The 21,698-nt window shown below is 36.6% G+C and overlaps 2 protein-coding genes and 2 non-coding genes across 11 annotated transcripts in view; 2 read left to right on the plus strand and 2 right to left on the minus strand.

Annotated features, from left to right (window-relative positions):
• Positions 1–4,766, minus strand: part of LOC126914236 (uncharacterized) — a 64,180-nt gene extending 59,414 nt beyond the window's left edge. The window contains exons 1-2 of the mRNA XM_050717882.1: positions 4,742–4,766; positions 537–4,663 (exon numbers count right to left, since the gene is read on the minus strand). Coding sequence (XP_050573839.1) covers positions 537–4,663; positions 4,742–4,766 — 4,152 coding nt within the window. The remainder of the gene's footprint in view (positions 1–536; positions 4,664–4,741) is intronic.
• Positions 1–21,698, minus strand: part of LOC126913986 (uncharacterized) — a 215,228-nt gene that overhangs the window by 64,164 nt on the left and 129,366 nt on the right. For 7 of the 8 annotated variants that reach the window (XR_007709533.1, XR_007709537.1, XR_007709532.1 and 4 more), the window contains 14 exons: positions 19,999–20,882; positions 19,047–19,433; positions 17,150–17,330; positions 15,035–15,133; positions 12,803–13,023; positions 12,379–12,517; positions 11,310–12,124; positions 10,857–10,948; positions 9,685–10,283; positions 8,299–8,545; positions 7,640–7,885; positions 7,399–7,576; positions 6,458–6,737; positions 4,535–4,663 (listed from right to left, as the gene is read on the minus strand). Coding sequence is in view for 1 of the 8 variants with exons in the window: in XM_050717334.1 (XP_050573291.1) it covers positions 6,473–6,737; positions 7,399–7,576; positions 7,640–7,885; positions 8,299–8,545; positions 9,685–10,283; positions 10,857–10,948; positions 11,310–12,124; positions 12,379–12,517; positions 12,803–13,023; positions 15,035–15,133; positions 17,150–17,330; positions 19,047–19,433; positions 19,999–20,882 (4,353 nt within the window). In the remaining 7 variants the exon portion in view is untranslated. The remainder of the gene's footprint in view (positions 1–4,534; positions 4,664–6,457; positions 6,738–7,398; positions 7,577–7,639; positions 7,886–8,298; positions 8,546–9,684; positions 10,284–10,856; positions 10,949–11,309; positions 12,125–12,378; positions 12,518–12,802; positions 13,024–15,034; positions 15,134–17,149; positions 17,331–19,046; positions 19,434–19,998; positions 20,883–21,698) is intronic. The other variant, XM_050717334.1, reaches the window with a different exon arrangement.
• Trnae-uuc (transfer RNA glutamic acid (anticodon UUC)) lies at positions 15,690–15,761 on the plus strand. The gene has a single exon. It is a non-coding gene; the product is annotated as a tRNA-Glu (tRNA).
• Trnae-uuc (transfer RNA glutamic acid (anticodon UUC)) lies at positions 16,704–16,775 on the plus strand. The gene has a single exon. It is a non-coding gene; the product is annotated as a tRNA-Glu (tRNA).

Below are 21,698 nucleotides of genomic sequence, written 5' to 3' on the forward strand. Positions count from 1 at the left end.
ATTTCGTCGAATGCGTTTGCAATTTAAAATGAACGTAAGTTTAGTATGTAACTTCCATTAATTAACAACTGTCATTCAAACTAAATTGGTTTATTAATTAACAACTGTCATTAAAACTTTCATTACGTTTGTTAGAGATATTTGTTATAGAAACTACCTTTTACACTTGAACAAAATTCTAGCGATCGTTAATTAGATCGTATTAATTTTTTCATTTATATACAATTTGATACAGATTAGAAAGTTATCGAATAAGTTTAAAGAATATATTAATATTGTCGTAAAAGTAATTTGAAGATCAAATATCGACATCTTAAATACGCAGTACACGATGTTAACATATTTTAATCCGAAAAATAAAGTCCTTTCTCACATTTAACGCACAAAACGCTATTATAAAACCAACAAGTTAAAATCGAGGAGATGAAGAAAAAGAAAAGGAAAGGAAATTCAATTCTTGGATTACCAAAAGAGGTAGAAAGTATTTTTCTATGTCCCTTCATGAACATTTTATTCCAATTAAATCCTTCACTCACCTGAGCATCAGTTTCTCGTTTCTCCAAAGAACGCGAGTCAGCGTCCAGCAATTCTCCAAGATGTCCAACGCCACAATCTACTTTCTCGACAAGAATACTACGCTCCAGCGCCAGTCTGTCGCGATTCTTCTTCTTATCCAACAATTTCGTATCCTGACCCGCAGGATTCCCCGTGGTATCATTCTCGTCAGGATCTTCCGTACCGATCACGGTGAAACCACCTTGAAATTTCACCGACTTCTTTCTCTTAACTGTTCCAGGATGCGCACATGATTCACCGATGGATTTCGGTGACACGTGTATCTGCTTCATCATCTCCACATAATCATCTTCTTTGTTCGGAATACGAGCATCTAATCGACTCGAGTTATCTGTTCCAAACTTTTCTACCATCGCAGCACACTTTCCTTCTTTCCTCGCTGAACCGATCGATCTTTCGAAATCTTGGTCCGCTATTAGCCCACGATAATCATTCTTTTTCATCGTGTCCAACGATTTAGAATTATCCTTTTTCTGCGCTTCGAAGAACTTAGCCTCGATGGCCCTCGCTTCCAGTCCCCTACAGATGCTGATCACCGATTGGTGTTCAGGCATCGGGTCCTTATCTACTCCATCGTTAGTTTTAGAATCATTGTCGGTCGTCGCCTCGTGTTGAATCTCGTAGTACTTAATGAAGCTCCTAACTCTACCAGGGGTTATCGTTACAGTGTCGCGGGATTGGTCATCACTTACAGCTACGGGTGTTACGGCCCTGTTATTGTCATTATTATTACAATGGGGTTGAGAAATCCTCCTAGCTATGGCACTCTTGTCGCCGCTACTCATACTCTTGCTTAACTCTAGCTGTCGCGCGTACGCGCCACGATTATGCGACTCGTCAGTCTTTGCGCTGCAGCCTACCATCTGCAGACATTCCACGGAGCTTGCTCCTCCTCTTCCTGCTTCGTCGTCAGACACTCTTCTGACAGCATCGCTTTTGGTCGGTTCGACGAGAACATCGTTCATGTTCCTCGATAATTCCGAGTAATCCTCGTTCGTGGTTCTTTCAACTCTGTTTATTCTATTCACAGTCACAAAGCTGATATCATCTTGAAAATCTTCAGACCTTTCTTGTGATTCGTTACGTTTATTCCGGTCATCTGGAATATAATTACTCGCCATCAGAGAAGCAGCATACTGCCACTGCTTAACCGTTCTTCCGACTCTGTTTAAGTCTATTTCTCGAGACTCTTCTTTACGATCTGATAAAATCTCGCTGCTCTCTGGCGGTTTCACGGATTCTGTACTATTCGCAGTACTATTTTGGGACTCTTCAGACCCTTTTTGTGATTCGTTACTCTTGTTCCGGTCATCTTGAACCTTCCTCGTCGTCAAAGAGGCAGCATACTGCCACTGTTTAACCGAAGAAGTTGCTGCTTTGAGATTTATCGACTCGTCGCTCGTTCCCTTGGTCTCAACACAAGAATTGCCGTTACAATCTTTCAAACTCTGTGTACGGCTATCTGACATAGATTCGATTCTCATCTTATCGTTCTCCTGTCGAGAAAAAGTTTTAACTCGCGGATGACTTTCAACGGCACTTCTCTTCTCGTCGTTCACCGGTTTCAATTTAATGTTACTAAAATTGGAGAGCAACTCGTTCAATACATCGCACTTCGCCTCAACGGTGGTTTTCTTGCTCGTTTCGCCAATCTTCTTGACCGTTGTCGGCTTTGGTAAAATTGTTTCTACCCTTTTCAACGGCGCTTTAGACTCTTGTAAAATTTTCTGGATCTCTGAATCCATTTTTATCGACTCGTTTAACCGCTTCGCCAATTTCTTTCCTTCTTCATCTTTCGAAATCGATACTTCGCACTTCGCTAGTGATTTTGGGTGAACAGCAATGATTTCACAGCTCGTCCATATCTGATCTGTATCCTCCGACAACATATTTACCAGAAAAGAGTTTCGTTGAATATTAACCGGGTTAGTGATACTTTTCCTTTTTTCGAGTGATTCGTTACCTATAAAACTATCTTGTAATTTTTCATTACTTTTGCTAACTGGAATATCCTTCGTCTCCTGTCTCGTGTCACCTTTAGTAATTAAGTCCTTGAAATTTCTCTCGCTCTCACCTAAACAAATATCGCCAGTATCCAAATTATCGTCTTGCACATCAGAATCTTCACTGCTGTCCGCAAAGTCATTCGGCGTGAAATCACAACGATTCATTATATTTCGAAGCGATTCGTTTACGAAAATCTTTCTTCTGTACTCCCCCGTGGATTTATCGACTGAATCCGTTTGTAATTGCTGTTTGTCAATTTCCATATCCTCTTCAGCTGACGACACTTTCTCGCTAATATCAGTCTCTGTTCTATTTGATAATAGATGTTTTTTCAAAACGTTATTCTCTACTTTGTCTTTTATTATTTGTTGATCAAAGACTTTTGCCTCGTTTATTGTCGATTGTTCTTCATTAATTTCAGTCCTCAGATACTTGTCTCTACGAATTATCGAATCTTCCTGAGCAAAGTTGACGTTTATCTCATTTCTTCTTAATTCCAATTTCCAATCAAAGTTATTCGAAATCGCATTGGTACCGACAGAAATGATTTCTTCGCGTTTTACATTGTTCTTTTCATTTTGAGAAGCTCCACTCTTCAAATCTTTTTCATCGTGATATTTTTTATTGTCTTCCACGTTATTTGAAGCAGTGCAGTTATTTGAAGCCCGCGCAAAACCGTTGTCCTCGGGCGCCCTTTCCGAACAATCGTTTGTAACCTCAGCCAACACAGAACAGCATTCCGCTTTCAACTTGATTAAACTCGACTCCGCTTCGTTGACGTTCGCGTCATTTACTTTTTCCTCGGAACAAAGGGACTCGTCTTGCGAATCGTGCTCGATCGAAGAGCCGATCGAATCGTTGGAATTACCACGATCGTCCTGGCCGAAAGATCCCTTGTCGATCGCCCTGATAAAATTCGTGGCATCGTCCAGGGAATACCACCGATCCAAACTGTCCCCTGTTTTCAAAATGGAACTAAAAGGTACGTCACCGAACTCGTCATGATCCTCCTGCTGGAAATCTTGTACCTGACCAAAAGCCTTATTCATGTCCGTGCAATCCATATCGTTCGTGACCTCAGTTAATTTCACGGAAGAGAACTCATCTGTCAGGGGATCGATATTTTGCAAACTGTCGCACGTGGTCTCGCCATCGTTGTTCAATTCGTGATCTGAAGTCGATGAGCTAGGTGATTCGATCACGAACCTCACTTTGGTTAACCGAGGTACCGTTGGTACCTCTTCAAAGCTGTCGTAACACATCGGGCCAGCCGATCGTCGGATATTTACCTTGTTACTTCTATCGACGTAATCTTCGAAAATAAAACGACTCGGTACGTCGAAATTCTCGGTCAAACGATCGTTGAATGTAGCGGTCCATGTGTCCAAACATTTCTCGAATGGAAGGTTCGTGGTGGTCACGCGGAAACACAAGTCGTCCTCCTCGTCGTCTAACGATCTCTCGAAAAATTCGCGAAAGGAGTTGCGAAGGGAGTTGCGAAAGGAATCGTGAAAGGAGCTGTTAAAATTCGCGGAAGACTTGTCATTAAAAACGTCTTCACGCTGCATCGTGTTGGACATCACATTTTGAAAATCGTGCAAAGTGAAGAACAGCGGCGGGTACTTGTTCGTCTCCTTCCTAGCGAAAGTCTCGAATACAAACGGACGTTTGTGCGGCGACTTTGTCTCACTGGTTGAACCACAGCTGTCGACTTTCTCGTTTTCATCTTTACTCGCTTTCTCGATCCGTACCGAATCAGCATCCTCGAGGTGCAAGGACGACGGCTGAGAAGTTTCCCCCGTCTCGTTCGAATTTAGACTATTTAGCGTTTCTTCCGCATCGCCTACTGTCTGCGAGTTCGACGTCCTTTCTTCTGCCTGATCTTTGGCGACGTGAGATTTGATCCTTCGGACTGCTCGCGGCGGAGGCGGCGGAGGCGGTGGCGCCAAACGTTTTTTGTCTGGTTTTCTGAGACGAGTCGGTGACGTTCCTTTCGGAGATTTTGCAATTGCCGCGACCTTCGCTTTGCGCTTCTTCCGTCTCGGTGGGACTGGCGGTGTACTGCTGACAGATTCTGTACCTGGAACAACGATTGATCGGGTATTGGTGTGCATGACACTGGCAAATGTCAATGACGCTTGGCTCTATCGTTCCTCACTGACGTGTATGATCACTTGTGTCATAAGTTGAAGCTTTGATTTCGTCGCACAATTTGCCAAACTTATCAAAGTTAAGATCAACTGTTCACTTGCTGTATACTATAGTACAGAGACGACGTGTCAGTTTGGGAACAAAAGAGAGTTTATGGTAATGATTCATGGGATTCGCATTTGCGCATCGTAGAGATTGGTCGATGCACAATCCGCTGATATTTAGAGAGAAAGTTTGGAGTACGGAAACGTGTGGCTAACTGCGGTGTTAGACCGTTCGAGGGATACTAAAGGTGATTCCCTACAAATGACAGTGCATCCTCTACCCCTCTCTCTACCGCGAAGTCAATAACAGTGATTCACTAATGTTGCCAAGTTTAAGTTTCCTATTGAATGAAAGAAGACCCTAATAAGACGACAGACGAAATTCTAAAATCGATCTCAAACCGGGATGTGATAAAGCTAGCCAGGTACTACGTTCGCTTTTGGTAAAAAAAAACTCTTTCATCGTCGATATATCAGTAGATTGATATATCTGTTAATTATTCTAATCCTTTAATAAAATACATTTTTCTTTTCGGCATTAAATTCTAATTTTTGTTTGTACATAGAAAGCATCGAATTTAAATGTATAGATCAGATGTAGATTCAAAATTAAATTTGCATGACATATATCTTCGTAAGATCTTTTCTATATCGAAACATCCCTTTAAATAAAGCATTCAGAAATTTGAACGGATGAAATTGAACTTCATGTTGTAGATAATCTTCAAAAATTGAATCAAAATGTATTCGATGAACCTCGTGGAATAAACTGAAGAAAGTTGCAAATTATTAAATTTTTATTGATAAAAGACTACTGCCTAATATGAACTTCAGGTTTCCCTTGACAATTAAAGAACAGAACTGTCGTGACGGTTCGTATTAAACGCGCACATAGAAAAAAGCAGCAAATAGTGCCGCCTCGAACTCTGAGCAAGGCTTCGCCCGTTAAATGGATAAAAACAATTCGATTAGGTTACGTGGTGGATGCAGCTACGTTCGACATAATAGACATAATGGCCTTAATGGTGTTTGCTATACGATTTTGCAAGTATGAGCGCCCACTAGCTTGATTGGGGAATCGAAATTTAAAGACCAAGCGAACGATTGAAGAAAATTACAAATTCCTTTTAAACATTCAGTATGCAAGACTACGTAAAAGAAAGTTAAATACTGCTTAGTATTTAATATTTCTTTTAGAAAATTTCAATTCCTACATTTTAATTCGAATACTAATGGTATTTTTATGTTACATCGATGAAGTATTGATTACAGATATACATAATAAATAATGTCTTTTTTCTTATAGATAAAAAATTATACATTTAAAAATATACATATTCATATATATGTTTAAGAATTTATGTAACAATATGTGAAAATAAATTGGTCTCGAAAGTATTTATTTATCCTCTATTTCACACTTCTTTATCTTTTATAATTTAGAAGGCAGGAGATTCATAAGTTGCATTTTACACTGTATTATCCAAGTTGTAATAAAATATCATTTGTTATTTTAATAGTATTCTCAGCCAAAACTTTCGATATAACACCTATCTGAACAGCACACGAAAATCAATATGCATATAAATTGATCACTGCAATTAAGTACCCATTAAGTGTATAGTAACAAAAGTAGCATACGTGTTAGATAAAAATGGGTGTGTAGAGTAAATACTAACTTGTTTTATCGACGATTAAATAAAAACTTGGCGACTCGTTCTGCTGACGTCGAAGTCTTCTATACTGAGCAGCATACTTGCAGACTTAAGTGCATCATTATCGACAAGATCGGCCATGTATAGGTTGTTTGCATTGTGATTACCCATTGCGCTCGATGCGGCACTGCTGTACGCGCTCGAGGTGTTTTGCACAGATGCAACGTCGGTGGTCCTTTGAACGAGCCATTTGTTTGTCATGCTCGACGTATCTGCTTCCGAGGTCACGTCGAATCTGATGTCACTGAAATCAATGAAAGCGTACTTATAAAGTTCGCTAGGAAAATCAATAATCACACTGTTCAATCAGACGTTGAAAAGCCATTCGATCGTATACATTGAGTTTCTCTCCGTGTCCAACTTACTAATTTTAATATTAAGTTTATATTTGCCACAAAAGACAAAATATAGTCGGTTGATGCAACGCGTACCGCATTACATTCTCTGCTATATCATATGCTGTAATAATTTTTCAAAGTTTAGAGCGTGACATCTAGAGAATTTCAAATTTCACGGATAACCTACATACCAAGAATAATCAACATCTGTCCGTTTATAATATCCCGTGTATGTTTAAAACTATTAAGTACAGACCTAAAATTTCGCTTCCATTCTCGTTAAAATTAAATGCATAACGAAACAGAGTACTGGGATGTTTCACTTGATTACTTTAATTCAAACGATTTAAAAATAATGTAACAAATTCACAATATAAAGTTCTACATCACCCAGTTGCAATGAAAGAATCAACCTCTTCAACTGAAAGTTCTTCAACGTAAACAAGAAAACTTATTTTCATTTCAGAAGCAACTGCTCGCTCAGTTAACTAATATTAAAATTAAATTTAATTAAAAAAACATAAAAGATGAAGTAAGATTCAAGGAAAGGAACATTTTCATACTCACTTGAAATAGTTATTTTCCGCAGGTTGTTCGTGATTCTTCCTGGAGGTCGCGTTTTTACGGGAAGTAGCTTGAGAGAGAACCAGCTCGATCGTATCGGACGAGCTCTGCAGCATCTTCAGAGCGTCTTCATACCGCAAATGCAATAAATTCTGCCCGTTTATTGCTACGATGCGATCGCCTGCGGCCAATAAATTTCTCCGAATTAATGCAGCCCCGGTAAAGAATGGCGCTTCGAGCTTACCTTTGTTCACGTTTCCGGCCATATCGGCCGATCCTCCTACCGACACTGCTTGGACATAGACGCCACCATCGTTACCCTCTGTCACTTGCAACCCTATGCTACCACCGTGTCCTCTTTCCAACTTAATTGTCTGCAGGATTCGTTCCTCGGCAAACGACAACTCTTCAAGACGCGCTGCTAAGGAAGCGGACATCGACTCGTCCTCCGGCACACGGAACGTCTCATCATCTGTACGGATGTCAGCGTCTATAGGAAATAGAATTCATACAAAATTTTAATTTATAAATCATATAATTCTTGCATGATGATGAAATGCATCTTGTTCGAAGATATATTTTTATATTGAAATTAATATGTTTGCAGAATTCCTTAATTTCTTGAGATATAGGATTAAGAAGATAAAATATCTTATGTTGTATATGTTACCTGATTTAATGAATTACATAACGCGATTGATTTCAAGAAATGCAATTTCAAATGAGTTATATGGCACTTATACTTTAAATATAAGAATAATATATAGTACGATGATGATACAATATGTATCGATAACATAGCGCTGTATTAAAAATTTATTAATTGTGTATACATTTAAATATAGGTTCGAGTGATAATGGTTAACACTTGAAAAATCTAGCTGAAGTAGAAATGTTACTAACTGAGTACGTATGCTTCCGGTAGAGGAGATTCCGTCGATCGTGCGGACAATGACTGAATCGAAGACTCCGTGTCTGATTTTAATGATAGCGACTCCATGTCGTCGGTAAGGGCGGTGTCTTTCTGCACGAGGCTGCTGTAGATCGCTCGTGTTCCCATTTTTACTCCCAGACGACGTGGCAAACTCGGCGTCCGATAACCTCCGGATTGTCTGGATGTTCCGTAATTCGGTAAACTTGAAGTCTTCATCTAAAACAGACATAAAGGCATTTCGATTCCAATTGATTCCAATATTGATTAATTTTCATACAAAAAGTTAAGATATAACGAAACAAAATATATTGAACTTTTCTATCATTCTTGGAAGTAAATACCAGTAATTACAAACAGTCCCATTAAAGGTATTATATATAACAATATTAAGGCATCTTTTACTGATTATATGTAAAGTAATAATTATCCCAGATTATAAGGTAAACGATTAATAGTCAGAATTTTATATTTATACAAGACGGCGATCTAAAACAAGTAGCGAAAATGATCAAAAACTATTTGTTAGTGTTAAAGAAAAAATTAATTAATATATGTTGACGCTTGATAAATATTTGGTTTAAAAAGGACGTTAAAAGATTTTTCGGTGAATTAAATAGTCCACAAATTTATCAAAAGTGAATATGATTCGTGAAATTATCTGTAATAGAATATGGATGGAATTAAATAGCAATAGATGGAAAATCTAATAAAACAAATACCAAATTAACCAGAACAATGCTTAAGAATCGTAGAGGACAATGTAGATGAGAATAGTATTGAATTTTTTCGTACCAAATCGAAGATTTTTATTATAATGTCAAATTTATTATAGTCGAAGCTTTAGAACGAAATAATAATTCATAGAAATGTTATTTATTTGCTAATAATTTCCTAGATTTTCTTCATTTTTACAAGTTCGTTATTACTTATAAGAGGGTTTCATTTGTCATTTATTGCATATATTTTCAATATTTTATTATATATATATGAAAGCCTTCATTAATTTTCTAATTTTCTCCCTACTGGCCGATTAAAAAGAAGTATGTACTTTAATACTTCAATCTCTTAGCTTCAAAGATATAAGACTATTACAAAGAAATAATAAATCCAGGAAGTTGCACTTTTATTCCAATAAAAGTCATCCAATGAAATTCACGAGTGTTATAGACGTAATATTCATAAGAAAATTTCTAATGAAAAATTCATGAACAGAAATTAAGTTCTAGGAACTAGCATTTGCAATTTCAGTGTTTTACACTCGATATATCCTTTGTCAAAAGAAGCAAGATTATACGAGGAAACATAAAAGTCAACCTTTCCCACATTACAACAAAAATAATAGAAAGTCGATCTACCTTGTGTAACGATTTCTTCACGTCCGATACGTCCCATACCTCATCCGGAACAGGAAACTCGTTCTTCCTTGAGACTCCAACTTTGTTGATCGCAGCATACAATACTTCAGGATTATCCGGTTTCTCTAATTGATCTACGTCGTTCGATGACATGATCTTAGGAAGCGAATAGCCACATTCAGTTTCAGTTTCCAGTTCTATTCGCGGACGATTGTAGATCTTTCCGTCGTTTTTCATTTCCTTTGCGTCTAGCGAGAGCGGCTCGTTGGGACTCGTCAGGCTTCTTTCTGACTCGTCTTCCGTATCACGGGACTCTCCTTCTGGTTCCAACCGCACGTTCACTTGCGCGTAAAGCGCATCTTCTTCAGACGAGTAGAAACCGGGTTCGCGAAGAGTATCTTTCGTCTTTGGCACCGGGATAATATCTTTCTGTGGATTTTCATTCTCTTTGTTCTGGTATTCCTCCAACTGCATCGAATAATTCGACCTCAGCTGCGCATTCTTCACGGTGTTCGCTATGGCTATTTTCGTTTTACTATCGTGAGATTTTGACTTTGATGGCGAGGCCTTTGCTTCGATCGTCGTAGGAACACCGAATTCTGAAAAATATTTCATACTCTATGTTACACTGATCATTTTGAAGCAGACATTGAAATGAAAATAGTTCTTTTTTTAATTGGAGCAACTTTTGTTAACAAACATATCTGTATCAACTGTATCAAGTGTAAGTTATTCACAATTCGTGATACTTACAAGAAGTAGGATTTTGTTTAAAAGATGTTGTTGTAAAATCGACGTAAAATTGAAATGTTAGAAGCCAGACATACATTTTATACACGAGTTACTGTTTGTTTCCTTTTATTTTAATATTTTAACGCAACTTTTTCATTCAATTTTAATGCATGCTTGTAAGTTAGCAAAATTGTCACAGAAGAGGTTTAATTAGCAACTAAGAATGTATTTACTCTTCTTTAGAACAATGTAATCCACCGATTAGTATTTCAATTATTAAATAAACTTATCATATTTAATTATGAATTAAATCCGACTTTTCTTTTTTAGCTCGTTAATTTCATAAGAAGACGGGTGTTAAGAAAAACCTTCATAACTACTCTATTCTATAATACATCAAAAAGCAGAAACATAACATATATGAGAAAGTTAAGACGTACCTTTCGCAAGTCCCTGTAGCGACGTAAATTCCGAGCGCAGCCTTAAGAAGAACTGATGGTGCAAAGAGGTGAGCTTGAAAGCGAAGTAACTTCTGTAAAACAAAAATACTTTGAAACTCGAGGCCTACGCCAGAGCCGTACATTAAATCTTTTAAATTCCATTCAAGTACAGAAACTTGGAGAAACTTCGTTCGTGTCTATCGCTTGGCTTTTCAACGGATACATTCCATACAATATCTTTATTCGAATAAACATTTTCCCAATAATCTAATTGAATTTACCCAAAAACTTCAACAATCTCCTTTTTTCCAATCACTTTCATTCGTAACAAAAAATGCTTTAATATGTAACACCCCAATACGACCTACGCACTTAAGCAAAATGAGTCGTCATTCAATGCCGACCTGTCATTCCTACCTAACCGAGCAAGTAATTAATTAAACGAACGCTTACTTTCGATGGTCCATTCTGAGTTTGAACTTGCATCGTTTCCCATTCACCTTGCTATAGACCACCAGACAGCTTTTACTGTAGCTCAACGTCTGAATATCCTTCCACTGAAACTGCGCCAGCTTGATCCTTTCTCTTGGCTCTCCTCTTTCGAACAACTTCAATCCCTGAGCATGGATGGCTAACCAAACGTTGCTCTCAGTCTTCTTCTTTCCACCTTTGCTGCTCTTTCCATCGTGATTCAGTTTATTATTATTATTATTATTATTATTATTTACGTTATTAACGTTGTTGTTGTTGCAAGCTTCTACGCGATACTTGGACTTGTAAGCTCCATAAATGTCGTTCGAGGTGGCGCTCTTGGTCAATCCAGCAGGTTTTCGTTCGTCATATGGGATCTTTGGAATATTCTCGCAAGATCCCAATCGAGAAATTTCAATTCGACCACGAAGATATTCCTGTCTGCCATCTTGGCTATAAATATTCTCGCTGGAATCGAGCAATTCTTCGGACGTGTCGTGGTTATCGGTCGACTTTCTCTTCCTTTGCTGTGCCATTACCTTCTCCAGTTCCTTAGAGTCCACGGTGGCAATGTAATAGTGAGAACCATAATCTGGAAGGGTTTGTGCGTGAGTTATGAACATCTCCTCAGCTTTGTTCGAGTCCAAGCCACGTCTGTCGCGATGTGCCTGGTGAAGACGGGCACGGAGAGCTTCCGCCCCTTCGTTGATGATTTGAGATTGATGCTGATCTATATTCAGAATCAGCGACTCCGGAACATAGTGTTCCAGCAGGAAGTAATCACCGCAACCGTGTTCCTAGATAGGGAAAGTAACGCGTTATCGAGCTGAAATGATTCGAAGATGATGGGATGGAAATGAGGATACTAATGAAGAATCTTTTATGCGTTTGATCGACATTTTAGCAAGGTGAAGATAACTCATAGATAACTCATATCCATTTTCACTGTATTACTTTCCTCATGTCGACAATCAATATCGCATGGTCGTTTCGTAATTGATATTACATTCCAGCGATATTCTTAGACACAATGAATCGCAAGTTTACTCACGTTCGCGTTATAATTCCCAAATTCAGCTTGAAGAGCCAATCCAGTGAGATTAATTAACTCGGAATACGGGCACACCAGTTGTTGCTCCAATATACATCGTCGTATTTGCAAATATAATAGATGCTTCGATATCCAACTCCTAAACAGGTAATTCGTAATTGATTAATCTGCTACATGCAAAAATATGTGCATACTCCACTGTCATTCAGGAACTGTTATCGATAGATTGAAATACTTTTGGAAAATGCACAATTATATTACATATAAAGTAAAGCATTGTATTTAATACATGTAAAGAGTTATAATAAAAAGATATCAATTATTTCTTTTTCGTTGTAGAAAAATTCTATTAAATTGTTCTTTAGAACAAACGTTTTGTATTAATTGCTAGTAATAGTATAGATATGAAGAAGCTCAGATATACCTTATACCACGCAGGGAGGGTAGAAAGAACCTGAGCCTCAGGTACAGCATAAAACTAGTCGGAAGACCCAGAAGACCTTTGCTTTTGCCGCTGCTTAACCATCCAGGTGGTGCGACTTTGTTCAATTTAGTATCGGGAGGTAAAATCGCAAAATCACCGGCTAATAGCACCGCCAGGCCAAGGGTGAAGTTTTCGTCTAGGCTTTCGGCTTGCATGATGGCCTACAATCATTTATAACCAATGTATTATGTTAACGATGTAATTATACGAGATCAAAGATACAGTTTGATTAGAATACCATCGGATGCGAATCGTTAAATGAAATACAGAATGCTGTAGCTTAACATATTCCAATATGGTTAGAAGCAATAGAATTGTTCAGAACATTTCGTGATATGTAACATTCGAATAAATTATTCATAACAGGGAAGAATTCCAAATTTTTAATAAATTCTATTTCAGAAAGATAATTAAGCTTTAGAGCTATTTTATGGAACTATTCAACCTAGAAATATAATTTACAGTCATTGTAGTTAATGTGATCTGTATAACATATTGGCCGTTTTAAAATGTGGATATAAAATTGAATTATTTACTGAAATTCGTAATTGATAAGAAAAGTAATGTTTTAATATCATACTAACTTTTTATTTGAGACACAACTGCCTTCAATAAATCGGATAACTTACTAATTTCCCTACACTTTTCGAGAAATATTACGAATATTTTCATAATATGCGGTATCATAGATAAATATAAATATTCCGACAATTTTTCCCAATTAAAATTGAATACACGAAAAAATAGATACATTTTAGAAGCGTTTTTTTTTCACACATACACGTACACACATGAGAATTTGATATTGGAACATGTGAAATGTGTCAACTGAAATTCGAAATTTGTTTCATGTTCAAACCACTCACGAACAGGCGAATGAATTTATTTTGTATTTTTTTCGTTAAATATAGAAAACTTGCAAAAATTGTATAAAAGTTTGTAACAAAAAACTAAAATCATAACAACCTTCTAACTTAATTATACAAATTATGTTTCTAATAACAAAATAGTATATAGTAAAAGGTGTAATAAAGACTATAATTCATATATTAATTTTGCAATAAGATATCTTCATAATATATTACGTATATTGTATATACGTCGACTAACATATTTGTTTCAATCTACAGACACGTTAATCGCTAGTATAGTAGTATAGTATCGCATAACTCATGGTTTGTGGATTTGTCACATAGTATAACGATATCTCTCTTCTCTCTCACACGCGCACTATCTCTTGATAGAATGCCAGAGTTTCTCATGAGTTCACACCGGAATTTGTGGTCTCATGAATAAACCACCCACGACTAGGGTCTTCGTAGTGTGACATTCGACATTTGCTGGACGATTCACAAAACGGTACCATGACTCAAATTCTATTTAAGTTTTATGTATGCATGGTTCGCGTGTTATCACAAAATTACATTTAGCTTATCTTTTGTACGTTAAAGATTTAAAGCTTCTTTTATAGTCATAACTTGTCAATTATTACCGCGTTGGATTTTGAATGAAAATATAGTCGAAAGGCAACATAAAAAAGTATCCATTAAAACGGAGTAAAAATACCATACGAATGAATTTGCAAGTGAAAATCACAGAAAATATCTTGCTCCATTTGGGACGTTTAAAACTATAAATAAAAAAAGCATCACTTCTTTCAATCTTTCCATTACAACAATTTAATGATAGAAAATTGAAATTCGTCGATAACAAAGCAAAGATCTCAGTTACATTAGAAAGCTTCTTATATATTGAAATTTATCTACATGTACTTATGTAGTTCTAAAAGTCATAGGGGGGTAATTATCGATTTAAGTATGAGAATATTTTACTGTTACTTCGCTATATGAAAATCTATACGTTTCTATAAATGACATTATACGTATCATTCAAACATAATTGTCTAGCAAATTGAATCCCTTATCATCGAGGGACACTCTCCATGGAAAACTCTCGCCAGTTCATACTTTTGATTGAACTTCAACACTTTTCATCACTTTTCATCATCGAAATACCATCTACGCTACGATTGGATTTTTTACAATTTTATTGAATACTTAAACAAGATTCTTGAAGTTAAAATCCATTCTAAGTACTTGAAATAGGACTCTTTTTGTTCATTTTGTGTAGATAAATTCATAAATGTAAAGACAATCAGTTATTCGTTGTTACCTGGAACAGATCTCCAGCCGTAACTTTTTGAGGATCACAAGTAACTTCCACTCGTTGTCCAGTCAGCATTATCACGACAATACGTCCAGAATTGCTAGCCTATAAACAAATTAAATGTTACATTAGATGTAGGAAATAAATTTAATATATAAGTATGATATAATAATATAAAATAAATATAAAAAAATGTAATGTAATACAAAATATTACAAATAAAATAATGTCTATAGTTATGTGAATAAATGAAAGAATTCAAATATATAAAGATGAGTTACATATATGTATTTTATATCAAAAAATTGAATCCTTGTGAAAAATTGAATTGTTCCTGATGATCGATAAAAATATTCATTATATATCTAATGTATTTTTAAAAAATTATTCTTGCACGCTTAAATGATTCATTAAATTGTAACATATAACATAATACATAACTTAAACGTATCATCTAAAAGTAGATTAGTTATTAACCGAATCTTATTTATAAATTGAAGAACAAATACGTACGTTATGTTAGCCATAGTTAATTGTAACTAATTGTAGTTGATTATATAATTATTTATGAATTCGAAGATAATTAATTTTATATATTTATATTACTGTTTACTATATCTAATAACCTTGTGATAGAACCTAAACAACGAGCCCTTCAAGGTCCGATATGGTCTAGTGGCTAGGATACCTGGTTTTCACCCAGGAGGCTCGGGTTCGATTCCCGGTATCGGAAAATTTTTGTTTTTCCTTATTAACTACTTAATACATGCGATTTGTACATTTCCCAATGCTTTATTAATAACAATAATTTTATCTTTTTGTAATGAAAAAAAAATTAATAAGTATGTAATACAGAATGATTTTCTCGCTAATTGACGTCAAGAAAATGTCACTGAAACCATAACATTGTATCAGCATACATACATATGTAATTTATGGCCAGAAGGTGATATCAGCTAGAAACTATATAGGGTAAAGACAGTTATTTATATATTTATATGTGAAATAAAAATGAGAGTAAGCGTCTGTGATGAGAGTAGGGACACTGACATCAGTATAATCCTAGACACTAGACATCAAGACAGTAAAGACAATTTTATAAGAAAAATTTCATCCATCTGATAGACCTGCACACTTGCCATTTCTATTACAATGGGATATGTGCGGTAGACTGATTTGGGCACCGTGTACAGTATAAATTTGCAGCAGGTTTCAATGAGGTTACCTGGCTAGATATTTACAGCGAGAGCAATCAAATTTGCGCACCGGAATCTATTAACAAATGTCATTCGCTCTGCAATTGTCGCCATCTATCACGTTGCTTCCGTACCTTTAATTACCCGTGAATTCAACACATGTTTGTGACTTGTACCACATTAAATTATCATTAAAACATCCTTAATCGAGTATTGGCAGAGGCTCTATTTGACTATAAGGATTATAAATTTTGACTTTTCTGATCGACGGTCTATGAGGAAAGATTGTACCATTGCATAAAGAAACAGTTTATCCGGTACACATATATGGTGGACATTTGTACATTTTCCGACATTATAAAATAGAATACCGAAAAATAATATTTTATGACCTGCCTTTTGCTTACTTTTAAATACAAATAGTATGTGGTGCTGTAAAACTTCAGCTAGTCTGGCGTTTTAAAGAAAAAGCTATCAAATCCGGTATGGTCTAGTGGCTAGGATACCTGGCTTTCACCCAGGAGGCTCGGGTTCGATTCCCGGTACCGGAAATTTATTTTTGTTATTTTTTTACTTTAAATATTTACCAATTTTTTGTATGAATTTATATATGTTATGAATTATCATAAAAATTAAGTTAATTTAATTAACAGAAATTAAATCTGAATTTTGATAATTAGAATATTTTATAATTTATTTCTTTATTTTCTGCTTTCGAATGCGAAAAGTTTATAAGGAAATCTTTCTTTTACTGTTATATCTAACTATTTATGCTGAATTATCTATTCCTGTTTCTTGCGATAGAAATTACGTATTTTAATCTTTACTATTGATCGTTGGTTTAGAAAATTTCCAGCTCTAATTTGGGTATTAGGGGTTTGCATTGTTAATAAAATACAATAGAGGAAAGAAATATTGTTATTACCTTTACTTGGCCAACACATAGCGTCTTTGGTGGCTGATTGGCACGCACTACGAATTCAGGACCAATGCATTGGGCTTTGTTGAAGGATCTAGTTGGACCACCTACTGTTCTGTATAGGCGGGATGGTGCTCTTTGTACAGCTTTACCGCGCCGAGCTCTCGGTCCATTCTTTACCAGATTCCTGAAACCAGTATTAGAAAAACATGTATTATAAATATATGTTACGTAACAAAATAAGTTTCAAAAAAATTCGTATTATACATTCAAAATGTTCAAAGTACCCATACATAATGAAATAGACCAATCTATAAGATTAGAAAAAAAAAAAGAAATTACAATTACACTACTGTACATTACTTCATCTCTCTTGTTGAAGTGGATCCCACTTCAAGGAAAACTCCATATCTTTTTTAAAATTTAATTTTCTTTAAAGTTCTCGAAGCCATTGAATAATTTGAAGGGCCTCTCAGCCTGATAGTTTTCTAGGAACATGCCTTGCACAGATGATGCAACGGGGTGCAGACAGGTTACTTTTAATATAATTATAATTCTACGCAACGTGACAGAAATCTGCCCAGTGCACTTATGTTTAATTGTCTCTCGTAGCTTTTGGACGATTCCACACCGACATGCGTGTCAAGGGATTAAAACTCTCAAAAACTGAACAATCCCGTCTTCACCTCGATTCACCGGCGACACCGTTCCGGAAAATCCAGAATCAATGAGCACTCTTGGCTCATTGACTTTTTACGACATGATCGTTTCTGTTTCCGCCTGAAGAACGTCACAGCACCCTTTGAGCTTTGCTTTGAGCCTCGACAGTCTTATAACTCTTCGAGGGTGGCTTGTTCCGAGGTTGCGACCCAGATCACATGAAAGCATATATTAACACGGACTCGCGATTCCGGGACAAACTTAATAATGCGACTGGAAGGGGATATTCGAACGATTGTTCGACTGCCGCGTTCCAATTTAGCGTCCTGTCTTAGCACGAAGATTGATGAAATTCCGACGCGTTAACGCCGGCCGGTTATAAATTTTAGACCTAGCCAGCTCGATTCGCCATTACCTTCCACTTCTCTCTCTCTCTTTCTCTCTTTATCTCTCGTTTTTCTACGAGAACGCTTTTCAGCACAACGTAGTTTGTCGAGTCGCGAACAAAATTGAGGAGCACACGGTGTGGAGGTTGATATGAAGGCTTGGAGGGTTGAGAGTTGTTCTGTTTGGAATTGTTATGGACAGGACGGGAAGAAGTTTTGTTCACTAGGGTATTCCGAATACGCCTTTTCTGGTATTTAATCGCTGATGCTTTTGTGAGGAAGAGTAAACATAGGGTAGGAATGGACTGGTTCGATGGAATAAGAGATGACGCTTTATGTAAGGTGTACTTTAGAAGAAAGCTTGAATACGGAAATTATTTTTTTAAAGAATGTAACTTTAGAACATCGAGTTACAAAGCAAACAGTTATTTGCTAGAAGATATTATATATAGATAATTAATATAAGGTTTATTTACATACGAACTGTGTAATACGTATATAATAAAATATAGTTTCAGTTACAACTTTTTTCGCCTATTACAAATACTAATCGTAGTATATCTATTAAATGTTAAATATCTATTAAACTTCCCAATGTTTATTTTTTTACCTATTCAATACACCTATTCAATCTTGTGTATCTGGTTTACCATCAAAAAATATTAATTCTTCTATAAAGTGTGTTTAAGCCATTTTCGTTTGTTAATCTCCCTTAGTGGAAGTTACTCGATGAGGCAAAACCTTCATAACTCGAAGGTTTTAACTCTTCCCTTGAGACTCGAGACACTGATGTTTAATTGTAGCATAATTACCATAATCACTATAGAGAAAGTAACAGCAATAACGAAGGAATTTACCTAGGCGGTTTCGCTGGTGGTTCCGACTTGCTGCTCTCTACGTCGGAGAATGGCGCCTTCTTCAATGTAGTGATTATTCGAGGAGGCTTCGGTGGCCCCTGAACACTTCTGACTCTCATGGAAGACACTGGATTTTGTTGTTGCACTGTCTGTTCCTCCTTCCCCCTGCCGGCCAGACATCTGTGATCGCTCGTTTTCACGCCCTGCTCTGGCATTCGCTCGAAATCACTGTCTTGCTGATCCCTGCTAGGAAGCTGAGGATTTGAGTGTTGCCTTTGCAACATCGGATTCACGCGTCCTGTAGATCTTCCATAAACCTCCTCTAGTCCCCGTTCTGTCGACGACGTCGGTATGTCTGGTTGAGAATATCCGGCCGCAGATGGTCGCCTACGTAACAAATTATATCCAAATGTGGATTATTCTATATTTTTCAATTTTATCATATTTCCTATTTTCTTTTAAATTACACGCATCTTTTAACCTAAATAGTCAAGTTACACTTTTCTCTTGCACGAAACCATTGGTCCTTTTTCAAACAAGAATGGCCTCAGTATAAAAAACACATTCTCGTTATCTTCGATCGCTGTTACAATATACAATATATTTTATCACATTCAATGTATTTTATATACATTATAATATATAATATAAAGAACACGTCATGCATGTGGCAATAGTATTTATAATGGCGAAGAACATATCTTATTAGCAACATTTTTGTTTGGATAATACAACGTTCAGAGAAAGGCTCCACTGTGTTCATAAAAAGTTTCTATAATATTAAGCGTTCAAATACTTTTGCGAGCAAGTGTATCTTCCTCCTCAACCGTTATCTCCTCTAAAAGCAACTGTAACGAGAGTGTGCTTTTCAGGACAAGGTAGTAAATCACCGGGATCATTATAAAAAACAGCCATAAAAGTGAGAGAAGCAGAAAGAAAAGAAATACACTACCTTGCTATCGTTGTAGCTGTGTACACATCCTCGTTACGATGTCCGACAGGTGGCTTCACGGACAGACCGTTTACTCTGACGTCTTGCGAGCTCAGGAAAGGTTTAACGGACAACGCGTAAATAGGGTCGCTATAAACGTTTGCTCCGGGGTTGCTTTCACTGACGATGGTCGACGCTAAGTTACCACTGCTTCTGGTATGCTGTAGCCTCGTATAAATTGGCTGTGAATACGTTCTCGAGTGATGATGGCGGCGTTGATGCTGAATCGCTGGACCAACGCTACGTCCACTCGTTTGAACGTTCAACTGCGACTGAAACTGTGTTCTCTGATCTTCGGCTTCCTGGCGTCGGTTCGGTTGTAATTGCTGGCCACACAGGCTCGTTAAATTCGGATGCGAATGCGAATTTCGCGATTGAAGCTTGAAAAGGGCGCCCTTTGCAGGATGATGATGATGATAGTGGTGAACTTTTGGTATATGAACCTGCTGAGGTACTTCTTGAATTTGAAGATGTTGATGAGGTTGATATCGAGTTGGAGAACGTTGTTGACTTGGACAAGGAGGATTATACTGATTGGTAGAACGATATTGACGATCTTGTTGTTGATGAAGATTTTTGGCTTGACTGTGCATAGATTGAAGAGGATCGGATTGCTGAGATGGTTGTTGATGATGGTGATGTTGGTGAGGGTAGTTGGTCTGACGACGATTGTGTTCTGTAAGGTCTGAAGGGTTTCGAAGGGGAGGGACAGGGTTTAGGTGTTGATATGTGATGCGTTTACGAGCTGTGTATTGAGATGACTTGACCACCTCACGGTACATATCCATTACGATATGGGTGAAAGGCTTCGACTGTAAACGAGTGCGGCAATATTCGGAGATCACCTGAAAAAGATAAAAGAATAAATATAGTTAGGATAATCAGTGTCAGTTCTATACAAAGAAAGGCTAGCCGGGTTAAATGGGTGAGCCACTAATGAAGATTTTCAAGTGTTTTTCTGTGTCAAGTCTAAGATGGTAGTAAATTGTAGGATTGATAATTGTCTTGATAAGGTATAACAAAAACACATATAAAGAGAAATATCAGAAACCTTAGAAAGCAAGTCTGATGTTTCTAATGTTAAGCCAAATATGTTGTGCCTTTTTTGTTAAATTCAATTATATACTACATAGGTAATGTTCAATTCTCAATGAACAAGTGACTTTATTTATAATATATAGCTAATGATTTTATTTATTGCAAAAATATGGCACATGCATATATACAATAAGAGAAGATGGCATAAAATATAGTGCCACATCATAGCATTATTTACCAAATGTCCAGCTGGACAAATTATAAAGTACAAATTAAATAAATAAAAAGAAGGAAAGAACATAGGATGACACATGCACAATACTGTAATCTTTGTCTCTATCTTTCAATTTATAGAAAACAGAATAGAAAGTCATACAAAAATGAGAAAAGACCTACGGACCTGAGGAAGACTTTCTTGGACAGGTTCTCAGGAAAATTAAAATAAATCGACCTTCTTCCGAAATATTCTAAATTATCTTAGATCTCTAAACTATGCGTGCCATCAGAATCATGGAATACATGGAACGAAGTTTATTGATCAATCATTCTATCATCAATCATACTATCATTCGCTATCACAAGGTGAAACTCAGGTAAATAGAACTAGTTAGAAATTCACAACT

The sequence above is a fragment of the Bombus affinis genome, chromosome 3 (assembly GCF_024516045.1).
Source record: "Bombus affinis isolate iyBomAffi1 chromosome 3, iyBomAffi1.2, whole genome shotgun sequence".
NCBI classification, from domain to species: Eukaryota; Metazoa; Arthropoda; class Insecta; order Hymenoptera; family Apidae; genus Bombus; species Bombus affinis.